This window comes from Leuciscus leuciscus (genome assembly GCF_965113295.1).
Source record: "Leuciscus leuciscus genome assembly, chromosome: 12".
Classification (NCBI taxonomy): domain Eukaryota; kingdom Metazoa; phylum Chordata; class Actinopteri; order Cypriniformes; family Leuciscidae; genus Leuciscus; species Leuciscus leuciscus.
This window is the reverse complement of record NC_138736.1, coordinates 7,010,936-7,032,229: the sequence shown is the minus strand read 5'-3', so window position 1 is coordinate 7,032,229 and position 21,294 is coordinate 7,010,936. Positions and strand designations below refer to the sequence as shown.

Genomic DNA, 21,294 nt, shown 5'->3' with positions numbered 1-21,294 from the left:
AATATATATATATTGACCCACAAAATAATATTAATAAAAATAAAATAAATTAATACAAATATTGATATCGGTGGCATGTCAAATATCGATTAGAAGTATAATCTAAATGTACAGCATTTTCATTTTATTTCTACTTACTTTACTTAACTTTACAATTCAATTTGATTCAACTGAATTCTGAGTGGTGCACAACCCTGGATGGTATTCAGTGACAGAGCATGATACAATGGCTGAGTGCCGCTGCACACGTGTCTGTGTGTTTTTGTCTTTTAAATCCACGGCAGAGCTATTTTGGACCATCCTACGCTAAACAAATCCAACCATTTTTTGTTGTGTGTGAGTGTATGTGTGTGTGTGTTATGGAGAGAGATACAACGTGTGCATCCATGGGAGTTGGGTCACATGGAGTTACATTCTGTCACAAACAAATCGGGCAGGTTAGTTCCCTCTGGGGCAGTGGGAGCAAGGATCTGTCTTCAGCGCAGAAAATTAATGAGACAAAAACCAAAAGCAGACTAAAAACAAACAAATAGCCCTGATCCCATACATATTCAACAAGCCCCGTCACAATCAACCACAGTGAGGAGCAACGACCTGGATACCAGGACCTCTAACATGGCTCACAATAGAGACAGAAGCAAACACAAGCAGCGGTTGTCGCCACACTTGTGTTCCTCGTCAGGGTTGAGAGCGCTGACATGCTCAGTGAGTTTGGACAGTTAACTACAGACCCCAGCAGGGCTTGAGCAGGACACAAGACATGCCCTCCAGTTTCAGCTGCACGATCCTGCCTAATTACACGGATCTCCTCTCTCTCAATACAGAGAGGCTCTCAGAAGTGGCTGGACTGAGGGCAAAGGCAACACAGCACTGGGATATCTAAAAAAGAAGCCTTACACTTGCCCTAACCGTGCGTGGCAAGATTATTTTCCATAAGTACCCTTTATATCCACACTCAAAGTGCAAATGATGCGTGACTGTAGGAATATGAACAAAATACGTGAAAACAGTCCTTGTCAACCCTGAGCTCCTTAAAAAATACCATATGAGATTTTGTCATCTTTTCTTCAATTGCATTTGTGTTTTAGTCAAATAGTTTAATTATCATCACAATGTATCTTTTTTATTTCGATGAATCAAGAAAAAAAAGTAGTTATGTTGACAAAATAAAAACTTGTCAGGACCAAACTAAATATAACTGGAAAAACCCAATGCACCCAAAAAAAAAAAAAAAAAAAAAAAATTTAATTTTATTTATTTTATAAAATCAAATTAAATAATAATAAATAAATAATAAAAAGAATTTAAAAAGGGCACAAATTAAAGGTTTATAAAAATAGCCACAAATTAAAGATTAATAAATCATTCAAATTGTATTACCTGCCTATTACAAATTAAATAGCCACTAGATAACAATAATGATAACAATAAAGAAATTTGATAAATGTAATTGCATACTTTAATTGATATTATAAATCAACTGATAACACACAGATCAAATATAACTTAATTCAAAATTGAAAACTACTATTCAAAATTCATTTTGAATCACTTGTGGTCAATCTCTGTGAGAACAGAGTGAGAACACCTGAGTCAGTTTGATAAGGCAGGCCAGCTATAGTGTTTAAGCTGTGTAACATAGCTAATTTGAGGAGCCACATGGGCACAACATTAGGATATCCATGGCATGGATCATGGGATTAACAGGTAGGGCAAGAATAGTATTCTAGGAATAGAAAGCACTGTAGGTCCGTTTTAGTCTGCTGGTCTATAACTAGTACAGAGTACAGTATGGCAGCTCAATGAACCCACAAAGGGTGGCAAACTTTACTGGATAAACCACGGTTATGAAGTAGTAGGTGGGACACTTTTTGTCATCGAGATGACTGGGTAAATGCGTCCCAATCAACCTGAAATCACCATATGAACTATCGACCTCCAATCAGAATATAAAGGGTAAGGTCAAGACCTTCAAATAAGCATCTTAGTCATATAAGCTCATTTCTCGACAGATTAAAACAGGCTTAATGATTGTTCCACTCAAACCCTGAAGGTTTACATTTTGATAATTGTCCATGGTCTCAATCATACACTGAGTAACAGAACGAGTGTCCTTGACATAGCTTTCAAAAATATATTAAAAACACGCAAACGCACGCATTCACACACATTGAAGGAGTGGACTTACTTTGGTGGGGGCATGATGAAGCCGAGGGTGCGGTACAGGATTGCTCCGATCACAAAATACGGTGTGTCGTCTGATTCTGCAGGACAGAAAGGGTCAAAGTATCAAAACATATTACTTGAAATGTTCCGAATGTCCCAGATCAAAACTCAAACAAATATGTCAAAATATAAAGAGCAGGAAACATATTTTAAAATGATGGAACAAACTCTTAAAATGTGTGTTCTAAAAAAAAAAAATTGGAATGGATTTATAAAAGTTTCAATTGAATGAATCAGAAGAAATCTTTTGTTGCAACAATCTAGTACAATGTAATAATATTATTTCCTTGTGTGTGTGTGTGTGTGTGTGTGTGTGTGTGTGTGTGTGTGTGTGTGTGTGTGTGTGTGTAATTCAAAAAAATATATATAAAATGTGAATACATAAGGAAAAAAAATAGCATCATTCCTTTTATCCACATACTCGTATTCAAATATGAAGGGAAAATGATCACATCAGAACAAACATATGACCATAATAAGCAGCTCCAGCTGAGTGAACCAAAAACACAAAGCAGAAAATAAAAGAAAGGCTTTTAAGAAAAGGCTTTTCAGTGCATTGCTTGACATTTAAAAGACAAAGAAAAGAGGACTTTCGTAGAGATACGACAACCGATTCTGTTCCCAGCCCATCTGTCCACTCCTCCCCACTGGCTCCGTACCCTTGTTTCATCTCTGTGCTTTTCATATAATTTGTTTTGTTCTCTCCTCTGCACGAGTGCCTTGCCTCCACATGCACCTCATCATCTGTTCTTTTCTCAGACGCTATTTATCATGGACCTCTTTCTTCTACATCCCTCCTCACTCCCATCCATTTCTTCTTCTCCTCGGAATGTTGTTCCCTCGTGCCTAAGTAAATGCCATCATATTTCACTTATGGAGGACAGGAAGTGAAAGCGATACAGTAATAGGTGATGTAACGAGCCTAAAGTCCATATTTCATTGCTCTAATGTCTTCACGTGGCAATGGAAGTCCTCACAGCTATTCAAAGTTCAGTCGGAGATGGAAAACGAACATTTAGACCTGTTCCAAGGCACTTTGGAGGATTTTACTGTACATTTTATGAAGAGAAACTCAGGCAAGCATGGCTGAATCACTGTTGCAATGTCCACTGATATTATGCAATTTAAGGTTTAATAATTGAGCTTGAATAGAGCTGGTTAAAATCACTGAACACAATATGCATACTCTCTGATGCAAAAGAATATGCCTGTAACAGAGTATCATAACGTGATAACGTGATCTCATTAGCATGTATCATTTGTGCATTTGTACCTCTCTAATGTACTTTGAATAGCTGTGAGGACTTCCATTGCCACGTGAAGACATTAGAGCAATGAAATATGGACTTTAGGCTCGTTACATCACCTATAACTGTAGAATATGTATTATATGTTTAACATCATTTTTTTAAATACTCGGTTTAACACAATAATAATTTTTATTGTGAAATGCACTTTATAAATGAATCTGAAAATGTTTCTCTTCATGTATGTTCCAGTGTTGTTTTAGTATTACTTATTTTCTATTATGTATTCTTTTTATAATTTGAATTAGCTTTTATTTGTATGTTTTAGTAATTTTGTTATCTGCTCTTATGATTTTTTATTATCATTTTAAACGTATCTTATTTCAATTTTAGTTTTAGTCATTGTAGCACTTCAACTTCAGTTTCAACTTATTTCAATTATTTTTGAATATATATATATTTTAAATAAATAAATAAATAAATAAATAAATATATATATATATAGCCTCTTTTAAAAAGAGAATTCAAAAATAATTTAAGTAAGTGATACATAGTGATATATATATATATATATATATATATATACATAGTGATATAAGTATACATAGTGATATATATATATATATATATATATATACATAGTGATATAAGTATATATACTATATATATATATATATATATATATATATATTATATATACTGGGTGCAGGACACTATAGTTCATTTATGTAAGTTAGGAGATATATATATATATATATATATATATATATATATATATATATATATATAAAAAAATACTAAAACTAAAACTGAAATAACAATAGATGTAAAAAAATATAAAAATAATAAAAGCAGATAACAAAATGACTAAAACTTAAAATAAAATGAAAATAAAAATATACAATTAAAAGCCAATTCAAATATATGTATACTGTATATATGTATGATGTTACCTAATAATATAATTTAGAAAATTATTCTGTCAATACATTTTATGGAAGTGCTATTTTGGAACATCATGCGCTAAAAATAAATCCTTAAAAAATGTGCATCACTATTTACACAGATAATTCAATGTCCAAAACCTCCAAACACCAACAAAATGGACTCTTTTAGCTCAGTTTGCTGTTAAAGAATGAATAAAGGGAGGCGTGTTTCACCCCTTCACTGAGAACGGGGACGTCAAAAGACAGATGACGTAACACATTCAGCGATACTGCAATTCTCATCAGCCTCAGCAAATCAAATGCCAATCAGCTCCACAGCGGTTCTGACTGCATGTTAAACTATGAGTTAATGGATGACAATCACACAACAAGCCCTGATGGTCTGGTCTGAATGGAGCCTGACTTCTATTTTCCCTCTATTCTCTGAGCTATCACTTTAACAAAGCTATTTTGAGAAAGGACCATGATGAACCTTTCCTTCTCTCTGTAGAAAAGCGTTCCGGACAAAGCTCTGCCCAGGGAGCCATCTTATCTCCGATGGCAGTGGGCAGAAAGGGGAGTGTGTCGGGACAGGAAGTTTTTGTTATTTCCTGCTGGGCGGTCCTCCACGGGTAGACAGGTCTGTAATGGTTTAGCCTGGAGTTGTTGAGACACTCGACGAGACACTAGCATTAATGGTCATTTCTTTGATGTCCTTTTGTTTCTTTTTCATTTCATTCAGCACTCTCTTCAATCTTCAAACCAGCTCTTCTCCACCCACATCCTGTGTTTTTATTCTCTCCGGCAGAATATCTCTCGTTTTTTTTCCCGGTTTTTTTTGCTCTCCCTATCTTAGAAGTCTGAGAAGTGAGTGCCTGTCATGCTGGCAGATCACTATGATTTTCAGTGGCCCATTTATTCTTCCAATTCTCTCAACCGTGTTATCTGTCTCTTCCCAAACCGCTGACTGATTGCATTCAGTTCTGTAAGGCCACATACATACAATGCAGCTAAACATAACTTTTTTTCTGTTCTGTACACACATATGTGATTATTTATTGGTGTACAGGAGTTTGACTGCGCAGCAAATACTTGAATGGGGAAAGATGTTTGAATGGCAAATGTCAAATCAACAATAGCACAATCGGTTTGGAATTTGTCAAATCATGCTAACATAAAATTGAACATAAATCTAACATAAAACATTTTATAGGTTGCATTTATTAATACATAAAGAGTCATTAAGGGGACATGGATATGTTTGGAAGCTTGTTTCCGCCACAGATTGTTACATGTAAAAGTTTACATCTCGCAATTCTGAAAAATAAAGACAGATTTGCGAGATATAAAGTCAGAATTGCGAGATATAACGTCTTTGCATGATATATAAAGTCACAATTGCGCAAGAAATAAACTCGCAATTCTGACTTTTTTTCTAAAGTTATAAAGTCTAATTCTAAGGAACTCTAAGGACTTTTTTTCTCGCAACTCTCACAATTCTGACTTTGTAACACGTAATTGCGACTTTATATCACGCAATTCTGACTTTATAGCTCGCAATTGCGAATTTGCGACTTTATATCACGTTCATTTTTACATTTTAAACACTTTATATTTCAAGTGAAATTCGCAAAAAAGTCAGAATTGTGGGATAAAATGTCGCAATTACCGTTTTTATTTCTCATTCAGTGGCGGAAACAAGATTCCATAGATATGGCAAAATATGAGGTAGGATGAAACATTTTATTTCAATGCTTTTACATTTACTTGCAAAAAAATTGCATTCACTCACAAAGGTTTTGCAAAACTAACTTGCAAAACTTTTGAGAGTGAAAGCAAAACTGGTGATAGATATTTAAGGTGGGAGCAAAAACTGTATTTCAGTGCTTTAGCAAGCACGCACAATTTCTTGGGGGAATGCAATAATTTACCAGAGAACACAAAAGTGTTGCGAGCAAATGTAAAGTTTCTTGTGGGAATGCAAAGTTTTGAGAGTGAATGCATAAGTAAAAAAATATATATAAAACAATCTCCTATCATTTCCAGCACTATCCCTTATGGGCTCTGTAAATATGCTAATTTGTTCTGTCATGAATAAATTCTGTTGCAAATATATTTTGTTCTTTTACCTGAAAGGCGAGACTTGCAGTCCTACGGTTAAGATTTTTCCCATTCATTAACTCCTGCTTTCTGTATAATTTAGTTGGCAGTCACTAACAATATAATCATGCATATTATTCAGGATAACACACTAAATGTAACAACTAATCAACTTTTAGGTGAGAGGTGAAAACACTTCCCATATTTATCAATTTCAAACAATTTTGGAACTGTATTTTGTCGCTGCTACTGTAGATGTCCAATGTAAATCGCTGATTTAGGTGACTCATTCCCACATTTAAATATGGTTGCAACACCCATAACTTTGCAGTGTGTACATGTTCTAAGAGGGATGGGAAAAAGTAAAAGAGTCAAGAGAAAGATGTTAAAGACTGTCAAATGGGACAGGGAAGAGAGTCATATAACATGCTAGGACACCAGAGTAGTTCACATTAAGCAGCTGAACCCTGACGGGATAGACCAGGATCTCATCAATAACAATGATGGAGCTGAATGCAGGGATGCAGTGGAACTCACATACTGTACGAGTACTGTTACATGATGATCGAAAAACACAGACTTTATGAGGGCAAACCTACTATGATGAAAAAAAAATTACTACCAGTACCATATTTACTTTAAATTGATTCCATGATACACCAAACCAAAAGTGTGTATTTACACGTTGTACATGTCACATTTAAATATGACGACATATGCTATTATTTTTATTTTTTATTATTCTTTAGTGTGTAATGTTGCTGTTTGAGCATGAAAATGATCTGCAAAGTAACAAAGCACAAATTCTCTATGTCAGTATAAGCCCTTTCTGAACTCCCTGAAATGCCTTGATTGTAATCTTCCGGGAAAATATACATCACAATATTCCTCATTTAAATAATTCCCGCCCAAGGCATATGCAAAAAAAAACAAAACAAAAAAAAAAAAGGAAAAAAAAGATAAGAAAAGAAAAAAGGGCAAGGCCTGGTTGAGTTGCGTTAGTAGTGTGTTGAAACTGACTATTATGGTAAGGGGCGTGACATTTCCAAAATGCGCTCGAAGAGGTTGACCGATCACAATACACTGATCCAGCCGACCAATCAGAGCACATTGCGCTTTTCAGAAGGAGGGGCTTCATAGAGACAGGAACTAAACAGGGCCCGGTTTCCCGATAACGTTGTCTCTTAGCGCGCTACGGTATAAGACTCATAAGGTATAATTTAACTAAAGGTATACCATTACTAGGCGTGTTCCCCGAACTATACCTTAGAAAGCTGCTTAAAGGTGCAATAAGCAACATTTCATATTAAAAATACCCGTTTTTCTAACCCATACATGCTTAAACAATTGCCTGATGGGCTGAATGAGCCCTTCTCTGATCACTGCGATTGCCTCTATAATCCTGTACAGTAAAATAAATAAGAGGGATTCGGGACGGAATGAGCGTGCACACCTCTGGTTGCAGTTTCGCTTGTCGCCAGAGGGGGCATAGTTTTGCAAAAACTCAGAGACTTGCGCATTGCACCTTTAAGATACTGTATACCTTCTTACGTGTGACGTTACCCGGTGTTGTCCGTGCTGATGGTGCTGAATCTGTTGATATCGATGGCTCGAGAATCAATTATTCTCTTGTCCAGGCGCTGTTTCACTGTTATATGCTAGAAAGTGGTGTTCTTTATAAAAGAGGCACTTCAGAAATAGTTGAAATTACATTTATTAGGACTACTGGATATTATAAAAAAATAATCCAAACAATAATAGCCTATAATAGCATAGCCTACATATTTTAAAATTGTAACATATATTGCTGCCACAATAACCATTTCAAAAATTTTACGTGCTTTCATCTCTTTCCCATTTTTGTTCGCTGAGGTGGAGCTGTGATGAAATATTGTTCTTGTAAATACTTTCCAGCATTTCAGTAATAAAAATGTACATCTTATGTACGGTGCTCGGCAGTGATCAAAAAGGATTTAAACAGTGAATTTTGAATCTCTTCTTGTAAACTCAGAGACGTGGATTCAGACGGCAATTAAATCACCACACGACCTGTTTGTCAAAAAACAGTAGGTACTAATTTGGCCAGGGATTTTTACGCGGGTTGGGTGAGAAAAAAACACTGATATTATGGATTCGGACGGCACTAAAATCACGACTTACCCCTGTAAATGTTTAAAATACCGTACGAGCCCATGAGAAACAATATTAGCGTCCGAATAGAACTTAACTGACAGTAGCCTATGCTTTCACTGGCCTTTAAAAGTGCTCTTTTATTAAATTAATAATATAATATATAATAATAATATAATTAAAATTCTAACAACAATCAGTGTGATTGACAATTTTATTCTTTGCATGAAAACTAAATGAAATTGAATTAGCCTAAATGAACTGTCTGTGTGTATTAAAACTTACAGAAGATATACTTAGCGTACGAACGTGTCGGGAATCGTGCCATAACGTTAAGAGAGAGGTTAAGGAATAGGTTAAGAACTACTTAGCGATAATAACGTTTTGGGGAACCGGGCCCTGAGCGTTACTGACAGACTAGGAAGCGAGGAGCTGCAAAAATGTCATATTAGTGAAAAAATATGGTTTTTGAACATTCAAGCATAAAAACCTATTCTAGTAAACCAAAAAAAAAAAAAAAAAAAAATCAAGACTTTGTATAAGGGCATCATGTGGCCTTTTTCACCAGGCAGGATTTTGCGAGCTGGAATCAAACTTGTTTTATCCACAAGAGCACAATTGCTCAACATGTCCGAGTTCATGCACTGACACACATATCTTGCATTACTCACCATCGGAGGACAAGGTAAAGACTTCTTTGGGGATGAAGAGTTTGTCGTCTGAAGAGCGTGCCCAGTCTTTCATCCCTCTCCTCCCCTTCATGGGGAAGTTGATGTCACTGGAAACAGCCGAAACGGGCTCTCGCTGGATGGTGATTACTGACAGGACCAGAGAAAGACAGATTAACAGTCTGGAAAGTTCAAATATTAAACGCTTCACAGAAGCACTTTTAAGAGATGTTCACTGCAGGACAACGTGACCTTTATTTGTGGCACTACTGCGTAGATGCCATGGGAACTCACTGAGGTTGTTGGTGACAACCAGAAAGCTCTGGAACGGCTTCTGAGCCTCTCCAATTAGATGAATGAAGTCTTCCACAACTCGCATCAGAAACACAGAACCCGGAGAGACCTGGAAGGAAGTCGCATAATCACAAAAATACACATACAAACAAGATATGAGGTTTAGTCAAGCCCAGTTTTGTGGTATGATCTCTGAAACATACACTACCGGTCAAAAGTTTGGAGTCAGGAAGACTTTTTATACATTTTTCTTTCTTAAAAAAAAAAAAACAACAACTATTAAAAACGTCTTACCAACCCCAAACCTTTCAATGGTAGTGTACATATAACCCTCATCATTCCCAGACAAACATAACCTAATTACCATAAAATGTTTGCTGATGTCAAAGACGTCAAATTTAGCTAATACTTAATAGCTAATAATTAACTAATACTTAGTTAATACTAGTAAAAAAACTGTATGTTACTGAGAAAACAATACATTCTACCTTCAAATACTTTTCATTTTCAGTGCAATTTTCACAGTTTACAGCCATAGTGGGAGTTTATGATGCAGCCGTGAAACGATGATGGAAAATAAGCATCCACAAGTCAGATGAAGCACAGTATATACCATCATTCCCCCGCTCTCCACTCTGTCATGTTTATAAATTGCCAGCGGGTTTTAATTCACCAGGCCTTTGTTCCAGAAAACAGCATGCCACACGCACATTTCACAGTGAAGTTCATGAGAACATGGAGCCCATTCCTCAATCTAATTGGAATTTTGCTGTCTTCCTCTCGTGTGTGGAAATGAAGCCATACGTGATTGTCTACGGAATATATCGTTCCTCCGTGCCATAGGGGACTCAATCTGTAGTATTTATACACTTTTGGTTTGCATTTGTTTTGAATTTATCCCAAATGAAACGTTTTCTAATATGTGGCAGATGGCGATTCTATATGCATTCAGATGAGAAACAAAGCAGATTGGTGCTTGTTGTTGGTTTGAAATGAATAGGAGGAGAACTGACATCATTCTTTCCCAATCAGGCTTCTGAAAAAAAATGACTTTCTTAGTCTGGGGGAAATACACTAGCTGACTGAACATCTTGGAGTTTGAGTTTTGCCATCTCTGAGTTTGGTCACTCCAATTGGTAAATTGTGGCTTCTGTGGAAATGTATATGTATGCATATATATTTCTGTATAATGACAGTTAAAGAAAAATTCTACCGATTTACCATATTATAATGGAAAATGTACAAAAAAATTAATAAATCTGATATCATGACCAAAACAACACGTCAATTCAACAGTATTCTGAAATATACAGTACCACAGTATAAGAAAATTACTGTATTCACATACAATCATATTTACATGGTTTACCAATGTACTTTCGAGAAGTTTTTGGTTGTGGGGTCTTACTAAGTTACATGGTATACCCATTAATTCAAAAACAACATGGTATCAGATGAAATTCTGCAGTACTTTAAAATGTACCATGGTGCTTACTTCAAGTAAATAATACATGAACAATGGTTGTATTTAAATCTTGGATTATTGGTTTAACAGTATGTTAAAGATCTCTCTGCTATTCATAGTTCTTGTTGTTTGTACACCTTGTAAGTGTCCAGATGTTATGGCAAATTATGAAGGACAACAAGGCTGAGACACAATAACTCACATATACATGCACTATAAATTGAATCAACAGTGAGAGGCTGTGACGTGTGGTGTGACCATGAACAGGTGTCACGTTTACAGTATAAATAAGGCTATTTTTCTCAGAACCTCACAATAACTAAAAAAGAAAACTGAAAGAATATTTGCAAAAAAAAAAAAAAAAGGAAAAAAAAAGGCTCTGATAAAACACAGAAACTTTGCACATACCATCATATTCATTCTTTAACAAGGCAAATATTCCCACTTTAGAGTCAAAATTAATTCAAAATTGTCCCTTTTTAATTCCCTGCACGTTCCTGCTCTCCCTGTGATTGATGAATGTGGGAATGTGTATTATTCGAAATAAACAAAAGGTTGAAAACCTTCAGCTGGCAACACTAATTCAGCACAGGCTATTGGATAATACTAACCAAGTGGTTTAGCAAACACACACTGGTAAGTAATGCCCATGTTCCACCATCCAATCAGTTTTTAGGCTGTGTCTGAAAGCACCCTCTGTACCCTTAAATATGCCACTATTTGAAGGGACAGACATTTGTAGTGGTGTCCAAAACCACAGTGGACGTTATTGAGTGCACTCAATTAATCCCACAATGCACCTCAATAACGAGTGTACAACTGATGTACACTCAACGGCTCGAGAATACCCATAATGCACTGTGAGAATCGTGCCGAATAAATTCCTGTGTCTCACCAGAAGATGGCGCCCACAGCTGAATCATCCATTCATTCCTTTTTTAAAACTGATGGTCCAATGTGGGTACAGTGTAATATCATACAGGTATAAATTCCTGTGTATATATATTAGTGGATTAATGTAGGAAATAGTGAATGAGGGTATAAGGGGCAATTTCTAAAACAGCTCTCGATATATACTACCATGTATAAACACTAATGTTTGGGTCAGTAAGATTTTTTGTTGTTGTTGTTTACAGAATTATTTTATTCGGCAAGGATGCATTAAATTGATTAAAAGTGACAGTACAAACATTTATACGGTTACAAAATATTTCTATATCAAATAATCATTGTTCTTTTGAATTTTCACCAAAGAAGCCAAGAATAAAAATGAAAATGTATCATGGTTTCCACAACTTTTTTCAACATTAATGTGAATAAAAAAAAAATTTTGAGCACCAAATCAGCATATTAGAATGATTTCTAATGGATCGTGTGACTGAAAATGACAATTTGTGGCACAAGTGGGACAAACTGTCCCCTTTTGTCAATGTTGTACAAATGGCTTACATGTAGTTTTACACTGACAAAGTATTTTAACATACGAAATTCACACTTCCCCTTTAAGATTCTGGCATACAGGGACATTGTGAACACTCCAGCAGGCTCACAGGAGAAGATGATTATTTACTGAGCAGGGAGAGCAGGAGGTGTGTCAAAGATTTGCCTGCTCAACTGTGCTTTAACACCAAAATCTGGCTCAGTCACGCTGGGCTGAGCACCTGGCGCCCGCATTCATACACAAACATAAACGTTCACTAGAGTCACGAGCATGTGCAGCACAGACTTTGCTCGGTATGTGACCATTAGTCACCATTACCTCCACACACTGTATCCCAAGCCTAGAATTTCAAAAAAGAACTACACTAAACACATGAACAAACTAATGCCGTATATTTACATCAGAAGTGACATCAGTGGCTACTAGAGTGCACTGTAATGGCGGTGGGGTGCCTTATGGGAGCGGAAGGGCTTAGTGGCATCAAGCATTCTATTTTGGTGTAGAATGGCACAGTATTGTATTTTGTGTGTTTTGGATGGTTGACAGAGTGTTATGATGCATTTGCTAAGATTTTAGAATGTTTTTGAAAGAAGTCTCTTATGCTAACCAAGGCTGCATGCAGTAACATGCATTAAAAAACTGTAATATTGTGAAATATTACAATTTAAAAGGATTGTTTTCTATTTGGATATATTTCTATAATATATTTAACTGTAATTTATTCCCTGTGATTGCTAAACTGAATTTTCCTCCACACTTCAGTGTCACATGCTGATTTGGTGCTCAAGAAACTTATCTTATTATTATGATCAATAATGAAAATAATTTCTTTTCACAACGCGTTACATTTTTGTGGAAACCTTTTCCATGATTTTTTTATCAATAGAAAGTTCAAACGAATAGTATTTATTTTTAAATAAAAATCTTTGCAATATTATAAATGTCTTCTATGTCACTTTTTGATCAATGCAATGTGTCCTTGATGAATTAAAGTATAATTTCTTTCCAAAAAATATATTACTGGCCCCAAACTTGCGAACGGTTTTGCAGAAATAGTACACTCTCCTCAACAAGTCACATGATTTAAAGGGGTCATGACAAGGATTTTTATTTTTAATAAGTTCCTTGAGGTTCACTTATAATGTAAATAAAGTTTTTGCACAATACACGTGCCTCGTTTACAAAACAAAATGCTCTGGACAAACACATTATTCTCCAACTTACTTTTAGCAATTCACGACTTAATGAATCAAACATGAAAATAGCACAAACAGTTACATATGTGACGGGTTTGTTCAAATCCCTACCTCAAAATTTGAGCAATAATTATATGCTCGCCTAAGCAAGCACAACTACAAATTGGCATATAAAATAAGACTATTAGCTAAGCAGCTTTTGCTGTTCCACACATAAAGACTGCAAAAAGAATGGATGTATTTGGTAATTCTGACATGATGCGCACTAAATCTGGACTGTAAAGAATAACCATCCCATAATTTCCAAGTTATTTGACATCAGCAGAAAAAGTGTCTGTTTTTAAGTGAGTCAGAATATGATCTCCTGCAGTTTGTTCAGGCCTCAGTGAATAAGAAAAAATAAGGCTTCATGGATAGTTGAGTTGAGGAAAGTTAATTATGCAAAAATGTCCTGGCTTGACATCGAAGACACCGTGGACCAAACTGCACAGCATCTAAAGTCAAATAGCGTCTAATAGAGCGGCGTAATGCAGAGAGGCAGATATAACAGCACATCCCTTTCCCAACACACTTTAAAGTCGGTTTCTATTACATCCAAAGCCTGGCCTGATGCCTGATTACATTTGTTGTTAATCTTTGCGATCAGACCTGGGTTTGATGACACAGCTCTGTCTGAGGGGAAATTAAAACTCACGGCACACAGATATGAAAAGTTGCGTTCTTCGGTCGGATATTGGCAGGTGTATTGCAAGGGCCGAGGACGGACGTGTTACCTGGTGAGCGTCTTCCCACTTCTCAAGGTTTTCAATGTCCAACATTAAGCTGACAATCTGGAAGAATTTCTGAAAAGGAAGAAAGGGTAAAGATGAAAAAAAAAAAGAGAGATGGAAATTGTGTGATGAAAGAATGAAGAAAATAGAGAAACTGCATTGCAAAAAAAAAAAAGTTTTATTTATTTAGGATTTTTGTCTTTTTTTCAGTAAAAAATAAATAAATGAATATAAAAAAACATAAAACATATACAAGATACCTTTGCTTAAAGTGTGTACGATGCTTTCAGAGAAACTTTGCTTGTTTTATGCAAAATTCTCACAAAAAATAGGTTAGATTTATGCTTAAAATTAGGATAATGTCAATGGAGTAAGAAATAATAGATTCTAATTCAAGATATCTTCTTTGAAAACAAATATTAATCTATTTTTGCTTTATCTATCTACAATTTATCTATATTTATAACATTTACATATTATTCACTGTGAAAAACTCAAGTAAAAGTAACATATATTTTTGAAATGGTGTTTGTTCTTTAACATTTTGTAATTGAACATCATGCAACTCTTGTGTTCTGATTGGTTGTTTCAATGTAACTTCCACAGCATGGAACATATCCATTACTACTGCCCTTTATAAGTAAACGCATCCAAACGCTATCCCAATTATTATTCTAGCCCTCCACCTCCCCAGCACCACCTGTCTAGATCTGTCTAGCAGCAACAGCATGTTTCCCTTCATTTTGTTATAATATACATGTCATTATACAGCCTCGTATTAAGCCTGCATGGAGAATATGTACTTTTCCTATTTAAGCCAACTACAAACTTAAAAAAACGTATTATAATTCTTATTAAAAACAGTTTTTGCCCATTGCCCAAATATTGCACAGATTTTGCCATCTCCCCATATATCTTCCCACACACCCACAGGCAAATACACACCTGCACGTCGTCAGGAGCTGGGATGTAGGTTGCTCGCTTGAAGGTGTCCGTCACATTTCGGAGAATCTCCACGGAGAATAAGAGGTCGCCGCTGTAATAATTCTTACGGGACATTAACTCCAGGAGACTCCTCACGATCTGAGACATGCCCTCCCCTGCCAGGGTCCTCTGACCCTTCGCAAGATGTTCTCGCAACTATAGAGGAAGAAAAAACATGCTTTTATGCACAGACACTGATTAATAAACCTTGATAATAATAACAACTACATGAGCGTGAAGGTTATAAATAAACACAGAGAGATAAAGTCGAGTCGAGATATCAAACCAAACCAACAGAGCAATCGGAACAAACAGGCTTTGTTAAACTGGTATTGTTAGCTAAAAGGCTTAAAAAAAATTGTATCACAGTTTATAAACAGATATTTAAAAGTGTAATAATATTTCACAATATTATGTTTTTTTGTTTTGTTTAGTTTTTTTACTGTATTTTCATCAAATAATTGCAGCCTTTCAAAAACATAAAACATTTTTACCAACCCCAAATGTGACCCTGGATCAAAAAACCAGTCATAAGTCGCACAGGTATATTTGTGGCAATAGCCAAACAATACATTGTATGGGTTAAAATTATCGATTTTTCTTTTATGCCAAAAAACATTAGGATATTAAGTACCATGAAAGCTTATTCATTCAGATTTCAGAGGATGTATAATTTTTTTTTTTTTTTTTTTTTTTTTAAATGACCCATAAGACTGGTTTAGTGGTCCAGGGTCACACATATTGGAAGAATGAATGAATGAATGAATGTAAATAAATAACTAACTAACTAACTAACTAAATAAATAAATAAATAAATAAATAAATAAAATGAACAAGCATGCAGAAGGTTGTAAAGAAAAGTGGATATTGTGAACATAAAACCACAAACACACTAATATACTTCCATTCAGGGTTATTATCGTTAACTAAAATAAGACTAAAATTAAAACTATTAAAAAAATCTGTTAATTGAAATAAAGCTGAAGTAAAATAAAATATAAATATTAGCTGAAACACTTAAACTAAATGAAAATTAGAAATGTTGCTTTGGCAAAAGCAAAACTAAAATAACACTGCATTCATTTTATACACTTAAAACAAACTTAATAAATAAACACACTTAAAAAAAAAAGATTAAATAAGCACGCTGATTTAAAGGTAAGCCAGAAAAGGAAGTGCAGAAGTACATGCTGGCTTTGAAGCTGAAGCAACATTGATCCAGGACTGGAGCAAAGGGAAAGCAGTTTGAAGCTATCGACAGCAGCCTTAATCTACTTCCCATCTACAGTCAACCAAGCTGTGAACATAACGAAGTGAAAACAACGTCTCCCTCAGTGAATTAACCAGCGGAGTTCTTGCTCGCGGTTGAACGTGAGCGGATGAACAGTTGACTGTCTAATGACAGTACAGCGAGTGCATGACGTGCCAGACAATGGCAATCAAAGCTAATTAAGCATTGTGTGATTATAATGAAGGGTTAGTGGACAGGTTAAAAGCGCAATCAACCCCGGCACATCATGCCTCGGTCCAGACGTACAATTAAAAAACAACTCGGCATTATGAACTCAAAGTCAAAGGCCGTGGCAGAGGAATTAGTAGGAGCGCGTCAAGGCAGACTGTTGAATCTGTTAGAAAGTAATCAATCGTTATTAGAACCCAGAGGTCTGAAAGCAGGCGATGGAAAGTATATAATCAATGTAAACGCTGGGAGCTAGTGCTGTTTCTTTTTAAGCTTTTAAGCATTTACGGTAGGCAAGGGTTCAAAGGAAGCATCTCAAAGTAATGGTTTTCATTTCATTGGTGTGTGTTAAAATGAGTGACGATCCAGCACTGTAATTGACTCTTTTTTTTCCCCTTTTTTTTCTTCTGAGTGCTCATTGCAGTTATTATCATTTGTGGAAAGTAACAGTGGCATTGTTCTCTCCAGAACACACAAACCTTTAAATACACTCAGATCTTTTATTTTTCTGTGGCTAGTGAATTCACCAAACTAAATGCAAACAAATGCGTCTTCGCTTCTGATGTGCATTCGGTGATGCACATGCAGCTACAATTCTGGTGTATTAATTTCTTTAATTCTTAATATCCAGCTGCTCATCCACGTCGTCTCCTGAGCTGCACAATTCAGGGACTGACTGTAGCAGATGGAAGATATTAAATAAAACTGAGCAAACTGCAGTTCATTTACTTCATGTAAACTGCATTCACCCGTAATTGTAAAAACATCTATACATACTTAAAACGAGATAAATGCACTTAACCAAGCAAAATTCCTTGATATATTAATATCTGTTTTCCACAAGATATATCTTGCATCCTTACACACTGGCAAACAGTTGTATTATTATTGTTGTTATTACTGTTAAAAATAAACAAATAGTACATAATTTATTTAGAAATAATAATAACTATTATTATTATTATTATTATTAATAGTATTATTACTAATATTAATATTAATAAACAAGGTATTTAGAAAATAGTCATAAGCATAAACAATATATTTAAATATTTAATAATTTATTTAGTCAGTAATAATACAATATTATTAATCATAATAATAAAAAAAAAATATATATTACTATCATTATTATTATTATTTTATTATTAATCATAATAATATTAATTATGAATAATATGTTATTCCTATTAATAATAATAATCCTATTTAAAAATAAAGAGAGACATTTTAATGATTAAAAGGAGAATTTTCCAATTGGATAACACAAATACATTTTATTAAAAATATATTCTCTAATGTTAGTCTTGCGCAAATTTGCTTCTCAATTAATTTATGAGAAGATGACGATACTCTACTGTACCTCAAACCTGATTTTCAAGATCAACATATAAACAAGAACGATATATAAACTCCTTATCAAAACTCGGTAACAATTTATGTTACAGTGTCTTTGTTACATGTACTTACCATAGTAATAGCAGTTAGTTATGCATAATTACATGCAACTAACCCTCAACCAAAACCTAATCCTACCCTAACCCTATAGTAAGTACATGTAGTTACTTAATATTGCACAGCACTTAAATATATAACTACACTGTAACAATGACACCTTAAAATAAAGTGTAACCCAAAACTCTTTATTATCGTGTTAGATCAGGTGCATAAACAAATTCATATTCATAATCTAATCCTACCCCATCTTGTGACATCACAGCACGTCATCCACATCCATGTACTCACAGATAAATGTAAATATCTATATTCGAGTGAGACACATCGGGCGAAGCTCGGAGGACCCCAGTAAGCAACTCCATTAGCGTCCAGCAAGCAACGACGACTAGCAGATCCTACACGGAGAGGGAAGGAAAAAACAGATTATTATCACTGTTTGTGCACAAACAATAACAGCATGTCAAAGTTTGACAGACACGTACTCGCTGAGGTTCACACGCTTCATATAAAAGACTTCACTGCGATGCGGCATACGATAACATCTGGGATAATGTCTGTTTTGAGTATGTCATTTTTGAGTCAGTTTTGCTTAAAGTTTCTGCCACTTGCATCATTCAGATCACGGCCAATAAGACCCGACGTTGGCTTCACCACCGGTACCCTCGCTGGAATAAAAATGGGCCTGAAAATCACACGGGGAACGCAGGCAGCCCGGAAAAGTCAAGCGAATCGCTCTCTGCAGGAATTGTTGTTTTTTTTGCATGCATGACAGTCTGTGCTGGCCGGGATGTGGAGTTGATATAGATTACAGCTCGCTGTTGACCTCTTTCAACACTCTGCTCTGCGCTCCCACTTCAAAGACATCATTTATTAGGTCTTTCTGTTTTTATTAGGTAAAAATCACTGAGCGCCTTGGGTGTCTTTCTCCACTAGTATCTGAGAATTATTGCACACTGCACTCAAAGGGCATAAATAACCTCAAACAAACTCTCCTTCTGCACTTGGAAGGTTTAGAAATACTTAAACCAAACTGAGGAGTGCAGAATACTGAATACCATCGCTGTGTTTTTAAAATAATTAAATTGTGGCTTTATACACTGTCAGATACTTGCATGTGTCATTATATTATTCACATTTTACATACCATTCAACATAACATATATATATACGTCTTGAAAAAAAAGTTGTCTTTTTCCACAAATGTATGCAAAATGTATAATATCCAAGATACACATTTCTAGTAAATGTGCAGTTAATTATCATATTGTATTTTCAGAAAGTTTTGGAATATTTTTACTCTCCCCAAATTTGTCATTACCGAAACACAATAATTAATAATTTAATAAGAAGGCTTACATTGACCTATTCATATTTTGTTTACATCTACCTTGTAAATATATTTTTTGCTATTTATTTTTATCCTTCTATTATCTATTTAATCCCACAATAATATTTAAAATATAAGTAAGATTAATAAATATAAAATCATCATTTATTGCGTACTTTCAATTGGGAGGTGGCTGTCCCGAACCCTAACCCCTAAATTTCAACTTGTGAAAATGATTTTTTTTTTTTTGTAAAAAAAAAAAATATATATATATATATATATATATATATATATATATATATATATATATATATATATATATATATATATATATAATGAAATTACATGTAAATAATATATTTTTTTAAATGTGCCTCACATTTTCATGTCACTACCAAAACAGCGTGTGTTTTAGTCCATTGGCTGAGACTGATTTTACATTTTTGATCAGGAAATATTATTGTTTGCCTCTCTCTCATAGCCTCTCTTTCATTATAGATAGGTACCATCATGTTGAGGGAAATGTGTTCAAAAGTCTGAAAATCTGTGTTTAATTTCACTAACAAACCCCTTTTTACTGCTAATTAAGCATTCTTTTTTGGGTGTAATTACATAACATTTAGTTTGTGTGTGTGTGCAACTGTTCAGAATTGTGCTAGGTAACCATGTGCTGGTTATCATCTTTGAATTAGGCTCAAACGTATCTTAAATTGTCACTACCTAAACAGTCATGACCGAAACATGCCATCATTGTTTCGGTAGTGACAAAAGGGAACACATAATCATTTATTTGGGGGAAATAAACACTATTTTTTTAAAGTTATGCAAATCATTAGTATCTTAGTATGTTTTATAGTATAGTATCTTAGTATGTTTTAGTATGCGAGTTAAAATTCTGTAATGTGATGTGGTCGCTACCAAAACATAACTGTCTAAAATAAAGTATACTGAATTATCAACTAAGATGTTATTATAGTGTTTGGTTCAATGTATATTCAAACTAATGAATCCTTAATTTTGAAATCAGTATGATTAACTTAAAGCCTTTAACAAAGAAAGATTGGGTTCAAAATTCAACAAATCTTATAAATTACACTTGAAATATTGTTAAAATTGTAATTGCTATTGATTTACCTGTGAAAATATGTTAATTTACCTATGATTTTTAAATAGCAAAAAATATATTTACAAGGTAGATGTAAAAAAATAAATAAATTAATAGCTCAATATAAGTCTTCTTATTAAATTATGTATTATTGTGTTTCGGTAATGACAAATTTGTGGAGAGGAAAAATATTCCAATATTCCAAATAAATTTCTCTATATATAAATATTTCGTCTTTTAAAAAACGTATTTTATAGTTCGTATATAAATATTTCTTTATATACAGTTTGTCCAAAGGTAGTTTTTCTGTGCGGGATCTCTATATCTCCTCTAAATGAGGCTCTGGTACAAAAACCTCTGTCAGACCTTAGTTTGATGTATGTAGAAAGTGAAGGTGGGGCCAGTCCATGAAAAACTTTATAAATTAAACAGCTATTTTTAAAATGAATACAATTTTCAAAATTGAGCATATTGTATTTTCCCAAAATATTACAATGA

The 21,294-nt window shown here is 34.5% G+C and overlaps 1 protein-coding gene across 1 annotated transcript in view; it reads right to left on the bottom strand.

Moving 5' to 3' along the window:
• Positions 1–21,294, bottom strand: part of adgrb2 (adhesion G protein-coupled receptor B2) — a 331,945-nt gene that overhangs the window by 105,107 nt on the left and 205,544 nt on the right. The window contains 6 exon segments of the mRNA XM_082187020.1: positions 2,189–2,264; positions 9,301–9,447; positions 9,592–9,700; positions 14,467–14,535; positions 15,409–15,603; positions 18,653–18,759. Coding sequence (XP_082043146.1) covers positions 2,189–2,264; positions 9,301–9,447; positions 9,592–9,700; positions 14,467–14,535; positions 15,409–15,603; positions 18,653–18,759 — 703 coding nt within the window.